General features: G+C 42.1%; 3 protein-coding genes across 7 annotated transcripts; 1 reads left to right on the forward strand and 2 right to left on the reverse strand.

The window, feature by feature from the left end:
- The first annotated feature begins 1,279 nt into the window (after positions 1-1,279).
- On the forward strand, positions 1,280-5,125 carry LOC135435361 (uncharacterized). 3 transcript variants are annotated; one of them, XM_064692375.1, is made up of 3 exons: positions 1,280-4,675; positions 4,759-4,887; positions 4,954-5,125. In XM_064692375.1, exon 1 carries the CDS (start codon positions 1,397-1,399, stop codon positions 4,598-4,600), a length of 3,204 nt encoding a protein of 1,067 aa, XP_064548445.1. In that variant the 5' UTR covers positions 1,280-1,396; the 3' UTR covers positions 4,601-4,675; positions 4,759-4,887; positions 4,954-5,125. The 3 variants fall into 3 exon arrangements, with proteins under 3 accessions (XP_064548445.1, XP_064548444.1, XP_064548446.1); XM_064692374.1 differs by having other exon boundaries at positions 1,280-4,887; XM_064692376.1 differs by having other exon boundaries at positions 1,280-4,887; positions 4,958-5,125.
- Positions 5,126-5,616: 491 nt separating this feature from the next.
- Trp1 (translocation protein 1) lies at positions 5,617-10,077 on the reverse strand. Of its 2 annotated transcripts, none has more exons than XM_064692378.1 (4): positions 9,919-10,077; positions 7,532-8,365; positions 7,127-7,470; positions 5,617-5,925 (listed from the first exon to the last, which is right to left on the reverse strand). In XM_064692378.1, exons 1-4 carry the CDS (start codon positions 9,952-9,954, stop codon positions 5,832-5,834), a joined length of 1,308 nt encoding a protein of 435 aa, XP_064548448.1. In that variant the 5' UTR covers positions 9,955-10,077; the 3' UTR covers positions 5,617-5,831. The 2 variants fall into 2 exon arrangements, with proteins under 2 accessions (XP_064548448.1, XP_064548447.1); XM_064692377.1 differs by lacking the exon at positions 9,919-10,077 and adding an exon at positions 8,646-8,816.
- A 329-nt stretch (positions 10,078-10,406) lies between these two features.
- On the reverse strand, positions 10,407-16,365 carry LOC135435381 (uncharacterized). Of its 2 annotated transcripts, none has more exons than XM_064692400.1 (4): positions 15,622-16,365; positions 15,212-15,571; positions 13,132-14,799; positions 10,407-11,961 (listed from the first exon to the last, which is right to left on the reverse strand). In XM_064692400.1, exons 1-4 carry the CDS (start codon positions 16,259-16,261, stop codon positions 10,433-10,435), a joined length of 4,197 nt encoding a protein of 1,398 aa, XP_064548470.1. In that variant the 5' UTR covers positions 16,262-16,365; the 3' UTR covers positions 10,407-10,432. The 2 variants fall into 2 exon arrangements, with proteins under 2 accessions (XP_064548470.1, XP_064548471.1); XM_064692401.1 differs by having other exon boundaries at positions 15,212-15,558; positions 15,622-15,789.
- Between the last annotated feature and the right edge of the window lie 7 nt (positions 16,366-16,372).

Here is a 16,372-nt window from a genome sequence, read left to right on the forward strand (position 1 = left end):
ACTTTGAAATGCCGATAGCAATCACAGATTGCCATTGCCTAACAGAAATCGAAATATATGTATATATAATTATTAAATTTTTTAAATACATCAATAGTTGGGTACAATTTAATCTGAATAATATCCCCAATTCATGCACACCCATTAAAAGTTATTTATATAAATAAGATGCAGAAAAGATTAGCACTAATTGTTTAAATTAGCTACAATGCCAAATGTAACAACCATATATCTCTATGTAATCATTCATAATTGTTACCTGATTATATATCAATAAAACTAAACAATTATTTTAATTAAAAAACACCGAGAGAAGTTCAGTGAAAAACATTTAGGGGCTCTGGGAGGAGAAGTCTTCTGAATCTGAAGTAGACAGAACTGTAGAAACAATTTCTGCTCAAATCGAAATCTCTCAAATATTGAAACTTGTGCAAGCAATATGTATGAACTCACACTGAGGCACTATTTAAATTAGAAAAAACTTTTAGTGTGGGCTTTTAATTAGTCAAATATTTTCTGTTTTTTTACATGAAAAAACACTTAGCGAGACATGCAATTTATTTATATACTTTGTGTGTGTGCCAAGAACAGGCCGTCGATGAATGGACGTCAGTGTAGCTGAAAATGTCCTTTAAATAACGGTTAGTGTCTCCATAAAATATTTTAAAATAAATACTATAAATTTATTAATCAATTTTCTTCGCTCTGTTTGTGTAAAGTCAAATCGAATTGATAATTCATTTAACAATAAACGAGTTTATATATTGAGGATATTCAATTCAAACCGCAAAAAAACAACTGGTTGACTCAAAGTAATTATTTCTAGACAAAATTGAATTTATATCTATATCAGATTAAGTTCTGTAAGCATGAAAGCATTCAAAATTTTCGCATAATGAATTGCTAATTAAATAATTATTTAAATTCAAATAATTAGAATTCGAAAATATTTGTATATTTATTGAACTCAATTTTATATGCCTATTGTGGTTTATTGAGTGTGAAAACTAATTCCAAGATTTATCATTTATTATTAATGAAAGTAAATTTCATTTACTTTTCTTTTCTTCAGATTCATTTTTGAAAATTTATATCTCGAATTAGCTCAAGTACAGTTGTGCACGGTGCCGTTAGTTCCCTTAGTTCTGTATCTTAATGGGCATCACTGTTTGTGGCAGTTTACAACACTAAACCCAATTCGTATTATTTTGTTCATACTAGCCGAAAGTTTTGATTTTTTTACCAAAACAAATCACAGCAACTCTTGAAAGATCCCTGCTTAAAGCAGGCCGTTGGGTGTTTTGAGATTAAGCAAATAGTCAGTTGAGCTCTGGAGTTTCCCCAACGCACAAAAAAAAAAAACAGTCGCATTAGATTCGAAGCTGAATTCTTGTTAATGTTTCGTTTGTACGAGCTCTACTCGCTGTATTTAAAAAAGATGGCCAGCTACGGAACATCGCCGACTTGGTGTCTCTGCGAGAAACTGCCGCGCTCTATTCTACACATTGCTCCAACTCCGGAGCTTTGGTGCGAGGTGTGCGGACGACGCCGGCGGCCGCGCGCCTGCATAAGCTCGTCGAGCGATGAGGAGGAAAAGGCAGCGGTGCGACAACAAATGCTAGCGGAGCGTCGACGCTCCGAGGAGGGGCGCCAGGGCTCAGTCCGCGTCAAGGTGGCCATGACCGCTAAGAAACCCAAGCCCAGGCGCAAGGCCAGCTGCATGAAGTGCGGCGGTGAGCCAAAGCCCCCGCTGGGTGGGTGTGGGGCTGGTCCACAGCAGTCGAAATCTAAGGGCACCAACCACAAGCTATACGCGGGCCGCTTCGGGCACTATCGCAAGCCGCAGCGCTTGCAGGCCAAACGCAAGGACGAAGATGCCGCAAACGGACCAATGAACCAGATTGAGATTGAGCCGGTGGCAACAGCACCACCGCCACCACCATCACCACCGCCATCGCCGCCGGCTTATGCCGCCAAGCCAAGCGAATCGTTGTGGGAGCAGCCCAGCGAGGATATGCCCAATCTGGTGGCATTTGCGCACGAAGTATTCAATCGACCGCTGCATCTGCGCAAGCGCCAGCCCAGCTTCTATGACAATCTCTTTGTGAGCGACTTTATACCGCTGGACAAACCCATTACGGATTCGGCAGGCGGCGCCATCTCCAAGCGACGCCGACTTTTTGGGCGTCCGCTGCGCTCGCATTGCAGCCGCCCGCTGCCGCCGCTATCGCAAGTTCTATCCGAGATTCTGGCCAAGCAGAAGGTGCGCGCTAAAGGTGGCGGCTTGGCGCCCAAAGAAGAAGAGCCCAACGGAAGCAATGAAGCCACACAATTCTCACCGTTCGACATCTATGAAGGACCCTCGGAGGATGCACTCGTTGTGGATAGCGCTCGTCTGGTGCTGCGCCAGCCCAAAGCTTTACATATCAAGCAACGTGCAGATTTGCCTCCCACCAGACTCTCCAGCTTCGAGTCCGAGCCGAGCAGCGACTGCTCCTCGTCGTCGCCCTTCGATGTGCCCTCGGCGCCGCCCGCAGAGCGGCAGCGGCATAGCTATAGTGTGGGCGCTCCCCTGCGCCTGCACGAAATGATGAAGGCGGTGGCCCATTCGGGTCTGTCCGATAGCAGCGCATCCAGCAGCAGCTCGAGCAGCAGCAGCCATAAGAGTGCCAGCTCCACGCTGCCCGTACATCAGCAGTCGGTGCGCAGTCGGGGCGGGGAGGAGCCGCCATATATTGAGGAGAAGCCAGCTGAGCCCGAACTGCTGCCCATTTCAATCATAGAAAAGATCTTATGGCTAATGGAACAGAAACCAGCCACTGAAAACGGACCCACGAATCCCTTGACAGACGACGCCTTGCAGCAAATTTCCCTAATTGAGAAGCAGGACGAACACATTGAGAATAGTCACTCGGAGTCGGTAAAAGGTCTCCTCCAGTTTATGGAAAGCCTGCACATCACCGATGCCGGCGAGAGCGACGATAATCGTTCAGAGATCTTGAATAACGATGCAGAGCTTAAGATTGTAGACACTCCCGTGCCAGAATCACACCACCCAAATGACATGTCAAACGAATTGCCTTTAAATTCTTCAAATAAATCAGCAGGTGATGAAAAGTATGTCAACATTTTCTCGAATGGCGGCAACAGACCCAACCTAGACAAGGGCTTTGCCCCAAACCGACGGGCGCGTCTCTTGTCAAAGCCTACCAGCCCGCAGTCCAGATCCAGCGGCAGCACCTCGATGTGGTCCATAATTAGTGGCCTGTTCACATCAAAGCAATCCAGCGCGAAACCAACTCTTTCCTCAAGTCATGACGAGGAAATGAAACCACTGAAAAGATCACATAACCTGCACTATGGAACCATAAATGCGCATAACACTAAGCCCACAAAGCCATCACATCCAGTGCAATCTAAAGAAATCAAAGAAAGCAAGCGGAGCTGCCAGAGATGTGGCCTGAATCGTAAGAAAAAGAACGTGGCGAATGCAAATATACAAAATAAACTAAATAATTGCTGTGGAGCACAGAAGCCCTGCTGCAGGCCGCATTCATCTACAGATTCCAAAATAACCACCACCAGTCCTTGTCAGACAACTCCAGGAACAAGCTCCACAAGGATTGAGCTGAAAGCAAAATTAGGGAAGCCAAACATTATAATAAATAAGAAATGTAAAATCAATCGAGAAGAGCTTAAGAAGAGTGTGGTTCCCAAATCGTTGGATAGCTCAAAGCTTGGGGCGAGTATCACAAATGGAGCAGCAGAGTGTCCAACGCCAGCTCAATCCGTAACCAATAGTTCCACACATTTCGAATCGTGTTTCGGAATTGCGAGTCCATCAGTAAAACCAGCAGCACGGAGCGCAAATCTGAAGCCTGGCCCAGAACTCAAAAATAATCTTCTCCAGGAACTGTTGGATAAGTTGAAGGCCAGCAAAAGACAAAAGCAGCCAACCGTATATCATGCTATAAGGACCTTGGCAACAGTTCGACATGCCAGCAGCGAGATTATCAATCCCAAAATGGTGGCCGTTGCTAGAGACGTGACTTGCGCATCCAACACTGGACAGATGCAACAATACATTGTAAGCCCGGCTATTGTTCCGGAATCTTCCTTGGGCATATACGAGTTTCGAACTCCGGACATACAAGCCATCGAACTGGCTAAAAGCAATGCAAATTCTAAGCAGGGAAACTTGGAAGAAAAGCCCACACCTATCGCTCATTCAGAAACGTGTCCGCAAACTGATGAATCCTCGGTGAACAGCAATGTCCACGAAAACAAAAGTCGCGTGCCACAAAAGAAAAGTCATCCAGTATGGCCGGCTCATCCTTTCAGGCACAGAAAGGGACATATCAAATACAAAGCCATGGAACTGGAACTGAGTTATGCACTCAGCGATGAAAATATGAGCATGAAGAATAAGCCACTTAAAGAAAGCGTGTCCAAAGAAAATAAGACCTTAAAGAATCGTAAGAGACGAAAGAATAACGAAATGTGGATAGTTAATGAAATGGTGCACCAGAAAATAAACGAAATGATGACAAAGCCCATAAAGCTCCTAAGTGTGAATGAGTCCAAAGCACTTCAAACCTAAAAGATCAAAAACCGAAGTAACCAAAGACATGCTACAAACTCCTGTAGGAAGAAATCGAGTTGGGGAAACGAAATAGTTAAGAGCAAGATAATTGGAGAGCGTCCTACCTTTATACCGTATACAATATTATATCGTAACCTGTTTGCTTCATTTTCCAGATCATGTGCTTGCCACCAGGTGCACGGCCCATCCGGGTGCATTATCGCAATCCTGCAGCAGCCTTGTTGAGTGCCTGTGCCAGTGTGACTTTCTGGTTTATATATTACTTAGCATATTGTCTTATTTTTGTGAGTATGATTAGCTTATTAAAAATACTTCTTGTTTGTCGCTTAACTATGGTTTCGCTTTCTTAGTTAGCCGGCGTAGCTGTCATATTTGGTTTACTTTTTCCCCGATATGCCTGGTATTTGCTGAATCATTCCTTGGATCAATACCATATAGAGCGTCAATTTAAAGACGAGTTATGAGCGAGTTAAATATATTTTAAAAATTGTGTATTAATAAAATATTCTTTTCTAATTAAAACGAGTATTAGTTTTTTTAAGATTTCTCATATCGGAATTGCCTAGCTTTATTTTAATAATTAATTAGATGTTTACACTACTAATTTCAATGCTATGTTGCTTTAATTACATTTAAAGTTAATGATCGAACACTTAATATACTTTAAGTGTATATATATTAATGTATAAGTATATTTGTATATATGTATGTATATTCATAATCATGCACATCCTAAACATTATTATCAATTGCAATTGTTGCTTGCACTCAGTTTAAAATAAAAACAAAACAGAACTTTGAGTTGCTCGCAATTTTTCTATAAAATCAATAATATTGCTGTTAAAAACAATTTGCAATAACTTTTTTTTTAGCAATAAACAAACACAGCAGAACAAAAGTCAACTGCAGCTGCATTAACCGAAATGCTTGGGGCATATGTATATCTGTCTAAGTATGCAATATGGTAGGAAATGTTGTGAATTCAGGCACAATTTGAAAATTCAAATCAAACGTTTTTACCACATAAATAAATTTGTTTTTCTATTTTTGGACTTTTGCTTAATGCGCGGAAAAATCCGACATATCAATCTGTTTGGAATCAATATCAATTGTTGTTATTTCTATTACTGTTACTTTGCCTTATCAATAAGCTACAATTGGATGTGGTTCATTTAAATACAGTAAGCAACGATTTGCTCTGAATTCGTTTTTCGTTTCATTTTTTCACTCAATTGCTCGCCACGTTTTGCACTTCACTTGAACTAATTATTTCGTAATCTTTGCTTGAGCTCTCCGAGTCCGATTCCGATTGGCGCGGCGTGCTGAAAGAGATGGAGGCATCGTTAGTACAGATATTGGGCGGCTGGTAACCAGAAGCAAATCAAATAAATCACATAATGTCCACATAAATAATGGAAATTTAAAACAAAGCTCAAAGCCGAAATGTGTGTGCGTGTGTGTGTGTGTGTGTGTGGGTGTTGTGGGGTGGGGTGGGGCGTAGTGTATGAGTACGTGAACGTGTGTTTATTTTTTTGAGATAAATTAAACTTATAAAACTTACTCAGTTAATGGGTTAATCATGACATTTAAAATCCACACTTTACGTAGAGCTCAAACTCAAGGAATCAGAACAGTCTGTAATAGAGCTGCTTGAATGAGTTTCAATGGCAAATGGTATGATATGATACAAGGAATTGGTTGGATTTAATATCCAAAAAATGTGTCAGCCAAATCCAATATGCTCTACATGGGATATGAGTTCAATATACAAATGTACACATTGGCCAAATTCAACTTAACATTTCAAAACATTCAATTTCTATATCTATTTACCTTTAGCCAAATAATTTGTCTGCTTTTTTGTTTTAATACAAAAAATGTCTTCATTGTTATTAAAGAAAATTATAAAAGCTATTTACAATAACTTGTTTTCATTCGTTGTTCTGAACATGAATTAGACTTTTAAAAAATTGAAATAATTGATCATTAATCAGTTTAAACAATTTAAGTTTTCCGCTGTGAATACGGCTACGTGTGTAAATAAGGCCTTGTCCAATCGTTGTTTATTGAATGCAATTAAGCTTAAGCAATTCTATTTTTTTAAAAACATACTTTTTGAGAATATTTTCCTGTTACCACTTATTTTAATCTTTTGCTTAACTATGTTTTAGATATTTAAGCTAAGGTTGGACAACCATAATTGTTTACGAGCTTTAAGACCAACTACCTGTTTAATGAGTTATGAATGAATGACGTGCTTAAAAAGAAATGTATATATTTAAATGAAATGCAAAACAACAATAACAAAATTCGCAAAAGAAAATTATGAGAAATAAAACTTAATGTATATTGAAATCGTAGTTTATAATTTATTAAGGAACAGAAATTTACACAATTAACAGCTAACGTTATTATGACTTGAATTGCGAGTAAACAAAATCAAGGCCAATAGATCATAGGTTAAAATTCGAGCAAATGCCTTAGAAACGAGGTTCGTTCGGTAAAAACAAGCGGCCAGCTTACCCAGCTTTGGTATCCTTGGCTTGCGCCGCTGCATCCCTTAGTGGCGGTAAAGTCTCTGACCCTTCCACATCTTCGTCATCCTCCTCGTAATCATCAGCACCAACTTTGCGACGTTTACGCACCTCCATGTCGGCATCGTGCTCTTTAATCTGTTCAATTTTCTCGGGTTCCAGTGGTAACGCATCCGCGTCTACATCAGCGTCAGCATCACCATCGCCATCCGCATCAACAGCCGTATCTTCTTCCCCATCGCTGTCTTTATCCTTTTTCTTCGATTTTGATTTGGATTTCTTATCGGATTTTGATGAAGATGTGGATGCGGATGCATCGGCAATATAATTGCTCTGAAAAAATGAATAGAGGGTATAAATGGTTTTTTCGTACAGGACTCAAGCAAACACATACCTCATACAGTGGCCAAAAAGAGGCAAAGAAGCCAACATCTTCGGTCAAATTCGGAAAGATCCAGAAATGCAGTTTGCCACCGGTCAGAGCCCAGACAATGGTAAACACAATCAGGCGCACGACAGTTAGCGCCAGTATGAAGACCAGGAAACCCGCAGCGGCTATGGACAAATAGTAAACACCCTTGCGTAACAGCGGCGGCCACAATGGAAACAGGCAAATGCCAACGGCGCCCAGCAGCAATATGAAGCCAATGATCCAATAGTGCAATGGAATTGGATCATAGATCCACACATACGCCTCGGAGCCATCGACGAAAATTTGTTCCGGATGCATGTCCAGGCGGATTTTGCGTTTCTTTTTCTCTTTCTTATCGGCGGCGGCAGCGGCTTGTGCCGCATCTCCATCCGCTTCCGGATCGGTTTCCTTTTTATCCGATGACGATGACGACTTTACATTGGCCTTACCACTCGTCGTTTCTGTTTTGTCCTTTTCCTTGTCCTGTGTTTTGCTCGAGTCGGACTTTTTATCAGACTTGCCACGTAGCTCGTCAAGCGTGACAGGCACCTTCTTAGCACGATGGAAAAACTTGTGCTCCAGCATAACGTCCAGAAATTCGACGACCTGTTCGCGTGTACTGAACAGTGGATTATCACCCTCTGCGAATTTGGACTTCATTAGTGCATCGATAGCTTTGCTCGAGGTAAAGTACTCGACAATGTGACTCAGAAATTTGGTTTTCTTTGTCTTCACATTCTTCTTCAACCATTTGGCGACATTCTTTTCATCTTTTGAGGGCTTCTCGATCTTCTGCTGTCCCGGTTCGGTGTACTCCTAGAATGAATGAACATTTTAAATAATTGAAATGCCTTTATCTTGTTAACAATCCTCGCACAATTTTGTTTTGAATAATGAAGTTATGTTTCACATATTAATTGTAGTTTTCATAACTATATTGTAAATAGAATATAATAAATAACTAGTAAAACTTCACTTTCAAAAAACCCATTTAGGCCACGCCATCAATTTCGTATTTCGTCACACTGTAGATTTAATTATAATGTACACATACAATATGTACGTAAGTATTTACGTATTTTCAATAATATAATACCATGCCATCGTCGAAGATTTCCTGTTCTTCCTCCTCCTCACCCTCTTTGGAAAGGCGCTCGTCGTCGCTCATTATTGCAGCGAATATTTCACTTGAATTTCGTTTATAAAGAAAACTATACACAAAAGCAATATAGCAGGCCTTATTATTTCTTTACCCGAGCCGTGACGTGTTGCAATCGCTAAGCGAGTCTAGAAAGTATTAAATCTGAGCAGCAAACAGGCAGCTGGCTGGTCAAACGAGTGCTGATACCCCACAAACAGCTCACGATCAGTACACACATCAATACATATGCAAGCATACATATATTTATGTAAATGTATTGCTATATACTGTTGTGGTAGAAACTTTCCCCAAAAACAACAACAATATAGCTCCAAGTACAAAAACAGGCACAACAGAATACAAACTAAACCGCTGATAAGTGGGTGCACCTGAGAACGGGCAAGAGAGAGAAAGAGGGAGAGCGAGACATGGCGAGAGTCAGCCAACCCGTCGTAAGAGCATCGCTTACAACAGGGAGACCTAGCTTCTGCAATGCTTTACACACATAACACCAGCCACTGTGAGAGCGTAAAATTATCAACAAGGTTGCTGCCGATCACTAATACATTCGTACTTTATTCCCGCTCACAACGTTGGTTTACAACACAAGCTTTTCAATGTGTCAGCGTTGCCAGATCTGTCCCAATATTACAATCTCTCACAGCTGTTTGATTATGCGAACTATGACAATTGGGAGGGTGGTGGGGATTAGTTGCCTGATGTACAAATAAAGCTGTTTAATTTTTAAATTGTCTGGACAATAAAAGACGAAAAGTGCACTTCCAAAGTGACTGTGGTATACACAGCACTTACAAGTTAATAATAGCCGGGTGCAAGCAGGGGGCACACACAGTGCAGGCCGCCCACACACACATATGTATGTAGGTATACACGAAACATCAAAACACGCAAATACAGCCCGGCCGCATGGCAATTCCGATTCAGAGACCCCCCCCCCCCCCCCCACACACACACACAGATAACAGATTCGGCATTATATATATTTATATATACATTCACATATATATAAGTGTTAGATTGTTGGCGACTCGGCAGATTTTTAAGTCTATGATACGCATCAAAATGAAAACAAACACAATGAGCATGCCAATTGGACTGTAGCATATACACACGCACACATATACACACTCATCGCGCATGACGTAAATTTTGTATTTTTTTAATGCGACGGACGCTGGGTTCTGGGTTTGCCCTTGACCACACTTACATCTTTACGACGGCGTGCTCTTTTCTTTTCCGACATTTCTGGTTAAGCACTATGTAATCGAAAGGTTTTTTATTAATTGATTCCAAGTATTTTAATATTTCTGCCACACACGCACAACGAACTAGCGCACTGCAAGAAGAAGAGTGAAATTGTATGTAAGTAAATATGAAATACACCGAATAATACCAAAAAATACCAAATATCTGCTTATATATATTTAAAGCTAAAGGTATGTGCATACGATATGTAAGTTTAAATTTTAAATATATAAAGCATTAAAAAAACGATTAAATCAAATATTAATATACATTTAAATTGCGTGTAACATAATTAAGAAAACCCATAAACGGTTTATTTCTTATTTCTTTTCCTAAAATTGACATTTTATATTTTCTGTCTTCTTTTCTTCTCTTTTTATTTTTTGCTTTTAGATTTACGGTAGTTTATAACCTGTATTAACACATTCGTGTTTATTTTAATTGTCAAAATTATTTTCGTAATCCTTTTATTCTTTCTAATCAAACAGTAAATTTTTACGCTTTCTTAAAACAACTTTCTCTAACACAAAATGAACTAAATTGGTTAAGACACTGCAAATAAGGAACATACAAAACAAATCACGATATTGAATCAGACTCTTTCGATCCCCATACACAGTTTCCGGGGTAGTGGGCCCCATATAGCAGGCGACTACGCAATAAGTAACCATCAATTTAGAGACAAATATGCAAACGCGCTGGGCCCGGGTCAAGCTGTCGAAAGCGGCGCTATCCCGCCAACTGCCCGTGACTGGCTGCCACAGGCCCCAGTTGATCCACTGTCGCTCGAATTCAGTGGTGAATCGATCACGCCAACGTTCCATAACACGGCCATCGCCCGGCCGGAGTACCATTGAGGAGCTGAGTATCAAGAACTTTTGGTGCACCCAGCGCTGCACAAGAAAGACCTGCGTTAACTGCGCCTGCACGTCCATCACCTCGATTCTTCGCAAGAACCAGCTGGGATACCGTCCACCATTGTTGTGGACAACAGCAACTCGGGTCGGTATGCGTATGTCTCGAGTCCGCAGCCAGAGTATGTAGGTGGAGTTGCGTGTCAGCTCAGGATGTTCCGGATCCTGCATCAGCGTGAACTGCAGCTCATTGCGATTTGTTGTCTGAAAGATCAGTCGTATCGTGGCCGTTGTCAGTGCATTCGTGCGGCCACCAGTTTTCAGAAAGACCAACACGTCGTGGATATCCCGATAGGCCTCATCCTCCAGGCCGGTCATATCGCAAACAACCGTCTTGCTGGGTCGCTTGTTATGGTAAATGAACAGTATTGCCAGCCAAATGGCCAACAGTAAAAACAATATAAAGTAGCAGATCACAATGTACCAATGGGTCTCGACGGGCACAAAACCGATTGACGGCACAGCTATGGCCGGCACATGGTACACATAGCTGGTGTAGGTGCCCAGCACGGAGCACGTACAGTCCATGGAGCCCGTCCTTGGATACTCCAGTCCGGGCTGGCAGTAAGTGTGGCCCCAACGCTGCGAATCTCCGGGATTGCTGTACATCCAATAATCACAGCTGCGCACCTGAAAAACAAACGAAAAGAGGGCCGGCCCGTCCGGCACTGGAGTACTAAACTTGGCCTCGTGTTCGGAGCTCCCATAGACCTGTATCGCCACATAGACACGATGCGTTTGCATACAATTGTTGCGCAACAGCATCGTCGAGTTTAGCGAATTGGCTGGAACAATGCAACCGGTCTTGGAAATGGCCTCCCTCAACCGTTTCGGTAGGTTTCCAAAGATTAGAAGCACTTGCAGCTTGTGTGTGGTTTGCGTAAAGCGTACCGCAACCATCGACGTCTCATCCACATTGACGCGATAAATGAGCACCTTCTGCATAGTTTCCAACTTGGCATGAGTGAGGCAATTCATGTACTTTCCAGTTTCAGCGACGAAATCCTCGTTTTCATCATCATCGTACGCTTTGTTCTGTCGAGCTGTCCCAATGGGTTCAGCTACAGGCCTTATAGGTTTTCTTGCTACGGCTGAAAAATTGAAAACATTATTTTTAGAAGTCTTTTGCCAAATATTCTACCTTTAAACTTGGTTCCCAGTTGGAACTAAGTGTATCGTCAGTTTATATTGTGCGAGATAATTATGTAGTTAACAAATTTGATGTGTGCTAATTTTATGTTCAAACTAGTTAAAAATAAAAATATTTTAATATTATTTAAATCTCAAATATATGCTATTGCTTGACAGCCTCCATAGATCCATATTTATCGATGCAGACTACTGGAAGGGAGTCTTGCAAGAAAATGTAATTAATTTTGAAAGCTTGAAATTTGAGTCTCTGGAAGATGTGTATAACTGAAGGAACAAAAAGATCCCTGCACAGGTTTTTATAATTTTCACTCTTACATAGAGTATCAGAATTTGGGCACGAAATGTATCATACAGGAGGAATCGGTCGAAATATGGATTTTTGCAAGAACCAACTTGTTTTTTTATACCCTGAACCCATTGAAAATGGGTAAAAAGGGTATAATGTATTGGTGCAAATGTATGTAACAGGCAGAAGGAAGCATCTCCGACCCCATAAAGTATATATATTCCTGATCAACATCAACAGCCGAGTAGATCTAGCCATGTCCGTCTGTCTGTCTGTCCGTATGTCCGTATGTATGAACGCAAGGATCTCAGAACCTATAAGAGCCAGAGACTAGTCCTAGTCCGATATTAGATAACTTGCCCCGTTTCCAAGTTATCGATAAAAATCGATATCGAAATCCTATTTTATGGGCAATTTCGGTTAATAATATGAGCTAGTCACCAAGCTTGACATGAAGCTTCTGGAATAGTATATATATCAAGTACCTTTCATTTTATACCTATCGCCTGTTGGAAGAAGAGGGTATCCCCAAGTCGGGAGCTCCCGACTAGAACCTCTTACTTGGTTTTTTATTAATGAAGCACAAAGTCAGCAATCAGAGTATCAGTATGATTTATCCCAAATCCTATCTTCAAAGCCGTATTAATCATGTGGATATAGAAACAATGCGACGGAAATAAAGCATCGCCTTAGAATTCTATTCTATAGAGTATTTAATGTTCGGCGTACCGAAAATATCCGATCTTGTTACTCCATTAGAATATTAATTCGAATTAGAATAGAGTTGTACTCCTTCCTGGCCGCCTTTGAAATTAGTGCTTACCCACATTAGGACGATCCACGGCAGGCTTGTATTTGCCAATTATGGTTCTGAAGCTCAACGTGCTGCGTTTCAATAGACGCTCCACCGTGAAGTCGTCCCTATCATGATAAATGCGCACCGAGAGCAGTACCGAGCTGGGCTGCTTCTCCTCCGGATACCACCAGTTAAGCTCGCGCATTGTCGAGATGACTTTGATGCAAATGTGCTCGCTGTACGGCTTCTTCACTTCTTGCAGGAGCTCCGGCGAGATATATACCCTATGCATGTGGTCGCTCGTCTCGATCTTGTAGGTGTGACCAGGTTCTATGTCGAAGCATTTAACCTCTAGGGACAAGCCCTCGACGTTGGTGCCGCCATATTCCGGCTGGAAGCCATGCTTGCGAGCAAAGTACAGGAAGCGATATAGACGCTCCGTTTCCCACATTGAGTTCAACCAGGTCAATGAACGCTCTTTAGCGTCCTCATTAGTGTAGCCACAGATGATGGCCGCTAGCTCATCAATGACCGACTGATCCAGCTTATGTTTTTTGAGAGCGACGAAGTATTTGTCGTAAATGTCTTGTGGTGGACGTGGGATTTGGCTGTTGAGACTATTCATAATGTTGTAGACTGTGACACAGGCTACCGTCACATTGATAAAGGGCTCCTCGACGAGCATCTTGTTCATATCGTTGCTGTGCACAGACTGAAAGATCTTGTTCAGTATGGTTACCGAACCGATCAGAACAATCTGTTCACTTCTATCGATCGGCGACAACTGAACGGCCAATGTATGCGTCAGATTGGCCAACTTGCCGAGCGCAGAGAGTGACTCAAGATTGATGTTATGAAAGGCATTGATCAAAATCATACCGCTCTCAGCGGTTTTAACGCCTGCGGCCAGCGATTGTATGGTCTGGAGGAAGCGCAACAGGTGCCCTTGGGTGGCCAGATTCACCACATCGTTGGGTGGTTTAGCGATGAAGGTGCTCAAATCTTCCGGTGAGTCTAAAGGTATGTTCATCAATGGAGTTACCGTCACCCGCACATACCTTGTGAGGCACGTGAACAAGCCGTCACAGATGAGCACCTTGATAAGATACAAATCCAGCGGCAGATGAATTGAGCATCCGCAGTCTTGGCATCTGTTGAGCAGTACGCGTTCCGCATAGTAAAAAAACTCGATAGGAGTGTTGCGGGTCTGGAAGCCAATGCAGCATACCACGAATTGTGTGATGGCCTCAATGCCTTTCACGGGATTCACTGTGCACGTTCCGCCTAGGGGCGGGATGCTCTTAGTTAGACTCTTGCCTTGACTGCCGGTGCGACCATCATTTGTGCGGACAACCAACTTGATGTACGCCATCGTCTTGTCCGTGCGTATATGCATGGATACTTTTTTAGAGGTGTGCACCAGCTGATCCTCCATATACCAATCATAGCTGGTATGCATACTGTGACAGTTAAAGCACTTGCCCGCAAGGAGCACCTTGCTCATCGGATTGTACGTACTATGAAAGCAGTTTGACAGGCAAACAATCATTACATGCAAGTTTTCAATATCCACAACTGTGATTGTCTGCACCGCTTGCCCTTTGAGACCGGCATCATACTCGGACGCAACTTTTAAGGTAAATATATAGCGACATCCAACAGTGAATGAATAAGCGGCTACTCCGAATTTCACGACTGCAAATGGTTACAGACAGGAATTAAATTTTTCGTCAAGCGATCAATAAAAATAAGGACTATAGTCAAAAACTAAATAAGCTTGCATACACAAAATCCAAATACTTTGATCTTTCTCCGATAATTGCATTAACTATAAAAGAACAAATCTGGATCAAATACCCTCAGAGGTATGGCGAGTCTAGAAATAATTATACCCTAACCGATCCTAATCCAGGCAAACGGAGCTTGTTATAGCAACTGAACTTAAGAGCTGATCAACGAGTCTTTACCATAATCTAATGCTTAACCCGAGTCCGAATCTGAGAAGATATTAAAGGCTACACTACAAATTCGGGTTGCTTGCTTGGTTAACATAATGCAGCGTATTACGAGCAATCGCATGGTTATAAGTGATTTGTTGTCTATTTACCTCGAGAGATATCCGAGCGGCAGGCCATGTTGAAATAATCATCAGATGAGTGACAGTCCCAATTATAAGCCTTAAATTGGTCATCTTTAGGCCGTTTGGAGTAATCGCGGCTCAGCGAGCCGTCCAAGTTTATTTTACTGCCCCAGTAGGCATCCCTAGTGGCGCCTCCGCTAATGATCACCTCCAATTTTTCCTGCTGCACCCTCAGATAGCAGCGCGCCGCGAATTTTTCGCCGTCAAAAATGCCTTCGATGTAGAGCATGTAGAGATATCGCCAAAGCTCAAATTTCATTGGAGAACGCAGCTCGTAGCTCTTTAAATTAAACGTCAGATCCTCGCCGGGAAAGCTTTTCAAGGTTTCTGTTAAGGGATTAGCTCTATAGAACAACTGATCGAGATCAGCAACTCACCCTTCCCAAGCACATCCATCACGGTCCATGTAAGATTCGCATCCGTCAGGTTGCAGCTTTTTATGAAAAATGCCCGAAATAACATGCTGCGGGTGACAATTACCTGCTGCGGAGTATCGGGATTTGAACAGTGCATCACACTCAGGTCGGGTGTGCAATTGAAAGGTCTATTTATAGCCAACGATACAACCACCTGAACTGGAATAACATTTTTCTTTGATGGCGCAGTGCCTTCCAGTTTCAGTGTTGTCTGCACCGACTCATAGAAGGTTGCCTTTAATTCCGCGTAGAAGCCCGTTTGGTAGCTCACATTTACGCTTGGCTCAATCATGCGCCGCTGGAGCTCGTTGCCTATATTCCGTGTATAAACAAAACTGGGTCGCATCCCCTTAGCTCCACGCCCGATTTCCCAAAAGGCCACCAAGTACCTGACCGTACTAATACGCAGTACAACCGGAGCTTTCGGATATTCAGCCAGAGTGACCACGAACGTCGTCTCCACACCGAATGTTGTCTCATTGTTGGCATACAGCATTAATTGGCATTCCGTTAGTAAATTATCGTCCACAGCACTAACGTTCCTTACGTATATCAGCAGTACCAAAACCAAGACCATAAATGTATACCGTAATAGATCCATGATGTCCTTGGATCGGTTAGTCGAATGTTTTTAAAATACTATAGTATGATTTTTAAAAAAAACATTGCCGTCTAGAATGTGTGCGTACGTACACAGTACTGTAATAATTTT

This window comes from Drosophila montana, unplaced genomic scaffold (assembly GCF_035044405.1).
Source record: "Drosophila montana isolate Dmon_TW-CO22-7 unplaced genomic scaffold, ASM3504440v1 contig_3581_1, whole genome shotgun sequence".
Lineage (NCBI taxonomy): Eukaryota > Metazoa > Arthropoda > Insecta > Diptera > Drosophilidae > Drosophila > Drosophila montana.

Excerpts from the sequence above, each read along its gene's own strand:
- LOC135435361 (XM_064692374.1), top strand. The coding sequence starts at position 1,397 with ATGTTTCGTTTGTACGAGCTCTACTCGCTGTATTTAAAAAAGATGGCC.
- Trp1 (XM_064692377.1), bottom strand. The coding sequence starts at position 8,717 with ATGAGCGACGACGAGCGCCTTTCCAAAGAGGGTGAGGAGGAGGAAGAA. Across the intron at positions 8,366-8,645 it reads AAATCTTCGACGATGGCATG|GAGTACACCGAACCGGGACA; the intron begins GTATTATATTAT and ends CATTCATTCTAG. Across the intron at positions 7,471-7,531 it reads CTTTTTGGCCACTGTATGAG|AGCAATTATATTGCCGATGC; the intron begins GTATGTGTTTGC and ends TCATTTTTTCAG.
- LOC135435381 (XM_064692400.1), bottom strand. The coding sequence starts at position 16,261 with ATGGATCTATTACGGTATACATTTATGGTCTTGGTTTTGGTACTGCTG. Across the intron at positions 14,800-15,211 it reads CCGCTCGGATATCTCTCGAG|TCGTGAAATTCGGAGTAGCC; the intron begins GTAAATAGACAA and ends AACCATTTGCAG. Across the intron at positions 11,962-13,131 it reads CGTGGATCGTCCTAATGTGG|CCGTAGCAAGAAAACCTATA; the intron begins GTAAGCACTAAT and ends TCAATTTTTCAG.